The sequence below is a fragment of the Crocodylus porosus genome, unplaced genomic scaffold (assembly GCF_001723895.1).
Source record: "Crocodylus porosus isolate Cpor-Errol unplaced genomic scaffold, CroPor_comp1, whole genome shotgun sequence".
Lineage (NCBI taxonomy): Eukaryota > Metazoa > Chordata > Crocodylia > Crocodylidae > Crocodylus > Crocodylus porosus.
The window spans coordinates 11,263,852-11,265,418 of record NW_017728943.1 but is presented as its reverse complement, the minus strand read 5'-3'; the positions used below and the strand labels follow the sequence as shown (position 1 = coordinate 11,265,418).

Here is a 1,567-nt window from a genome sequence, read left to right as displayed (position 1 = left end):
CGGCTCCGGATCCGCTTCCCGGGATCATGTTTCCAGGTTTTCCGGAAGACCAGCCTCCGGATCCGCTTCCCGGAATGCAGTTTCTGGGTTTTTCAAAAGACCAATCTCTGGATCCCTGCAATGCCTTCTTTATGCAAAAGTTTTGAAAGACTCGCCTCCAGATCCACTTCCTGGGATCCTGTTTCCAGGTTTTCTGGAAGACCAGGCTCCGGATCTGCTTCCCGGGATCCAGTATCCAGGATTTCCAATAGACCAGGCTCTGGATCCCTGCAATGCCTTCTTTATGCAAAAGTTTCGGAAGACTCGCCTCCAGATCCACTTCCCAGGATCCAGTTTCTGGGTTTTCCGGAAGACGAGGCTCTGGATCCCTGCATTGCCTTCTTTGCGCAAAGGTTTCGGAAGACTTGGCTCTGGATCCCGTTCACGGGATCCAGTTTCCGGGTTTTCTGGAAGACCAGGCTCCGGATCTGCTTCCTGTGATCCAGTATCCGGGATTTCCAGCAGACCAGGCTCTGGATCCCTTCAATGACTTCTTTATGCAAAAGTTTCAGAAGACTCGGCTCCAGATCCGGTTCCCGGGATACAGTTTCTGGCTTTTCCGGAAGACCAGGCTCTGGATCCACTTCCCAGGATACAGTGTCCAGGTTTTCTGGAAGACCAGGCTCCGTATCCGCTTCCTGGGATCCAGTTTCTGGGTTTTCCGGATACCAGGCTCCAGATCCCTGCAACGCCTTATTCATGCAAAAGTTTCAGAAGACTCGGCTCCGGATCCGCTTCCTGGGATCCAGTTTCTGGGTTTTCCAGAAGACGAGGCTCTGGATCCCTGCGTTGCCTTCTTTGTGCAAAGGTTTCGGAAGACTCAGCTCCGGATCCGGTTCCCGGGATCCAGTTTCCAGGTTTTCTGGAAGACCAGGCTCCGGATCTGCTTCCCTAGATCCAGTTTCTGGGTTTTCCAGAAGACCAGGCTCCGGATCTGCTTCCTGTGATCCCGTATCCAGGATTTACAGGAGACCAGGCTCTGGATCTCTTCAATGCCTTCTTTATACAAAAGTTTCAGAAGACTCGGATCCGGATCCGCTCCCCAAGATCTAGGTTCCGGGTTTTCCTGAAGACGAGGCTCTGGATCCCTGCATTGCCTTCTTTGTGCAAAGGTTTCGGAAGACTCGGATCCGGATCCGCTTCCCGGGATCCAGTTTCTGGGTTTTCCGGAAGACCACGCTCTGGATCTGCTTCCCGGGATCAAGTTTCCGTGTTTTCCGGAAGACCAGCCTACGGATTCGCTTCCCGGAATGCAGTTTCTAGGTTTTTCAAAAGACCAGTCTCTGGATCCCTGCGATGCCTTCTTTGTGCAAAGGTTTCGGAAGACTCAGCTCCGGATCCGGTTCCCGGGATCCAGTTTCCAGGTTTTCTGGAAGACCAGGCTCCGGATCCGCTTCCCGGGATCGTTTCCGGGTTTTCCAGAAGACCAGGCTCTGGATCCTTGCAATGCCTATTTAATGCAAAAGTTTCAGAAGACTCAGCTCCGGATCTGCTTCCCGGGATCCAGTTTCCAGGTTTTCCAGAAGAC

General features: G+C 52.8%; 1 protein-coding gene across 1 annotated transcript in view; it reads left to right on the top strand.

Moving 5' to 3' along the window:
• Positions 1–1,302, top strand: part of SIDT1 (SID1 transmembrane family member 1) — a 58,289-nt gene extending 56,987 nt beyond the window's left edge. Inside the window, exons 15-16 of the mRNA XM_019548534.1 lie at positions 393–913; positions 1,152–1,302. Coding sequence (XP_019404079.1) covers positions 393–913; positions 1,152–1,302 — 672 coding nt within the window. The remainder of the gene's footprint in view (positions 1–392; positions 914–1,151) is intronic.
• The last annotated feature ends 265 nt before the right edge of the window (positions 1,303–1,567 follow it).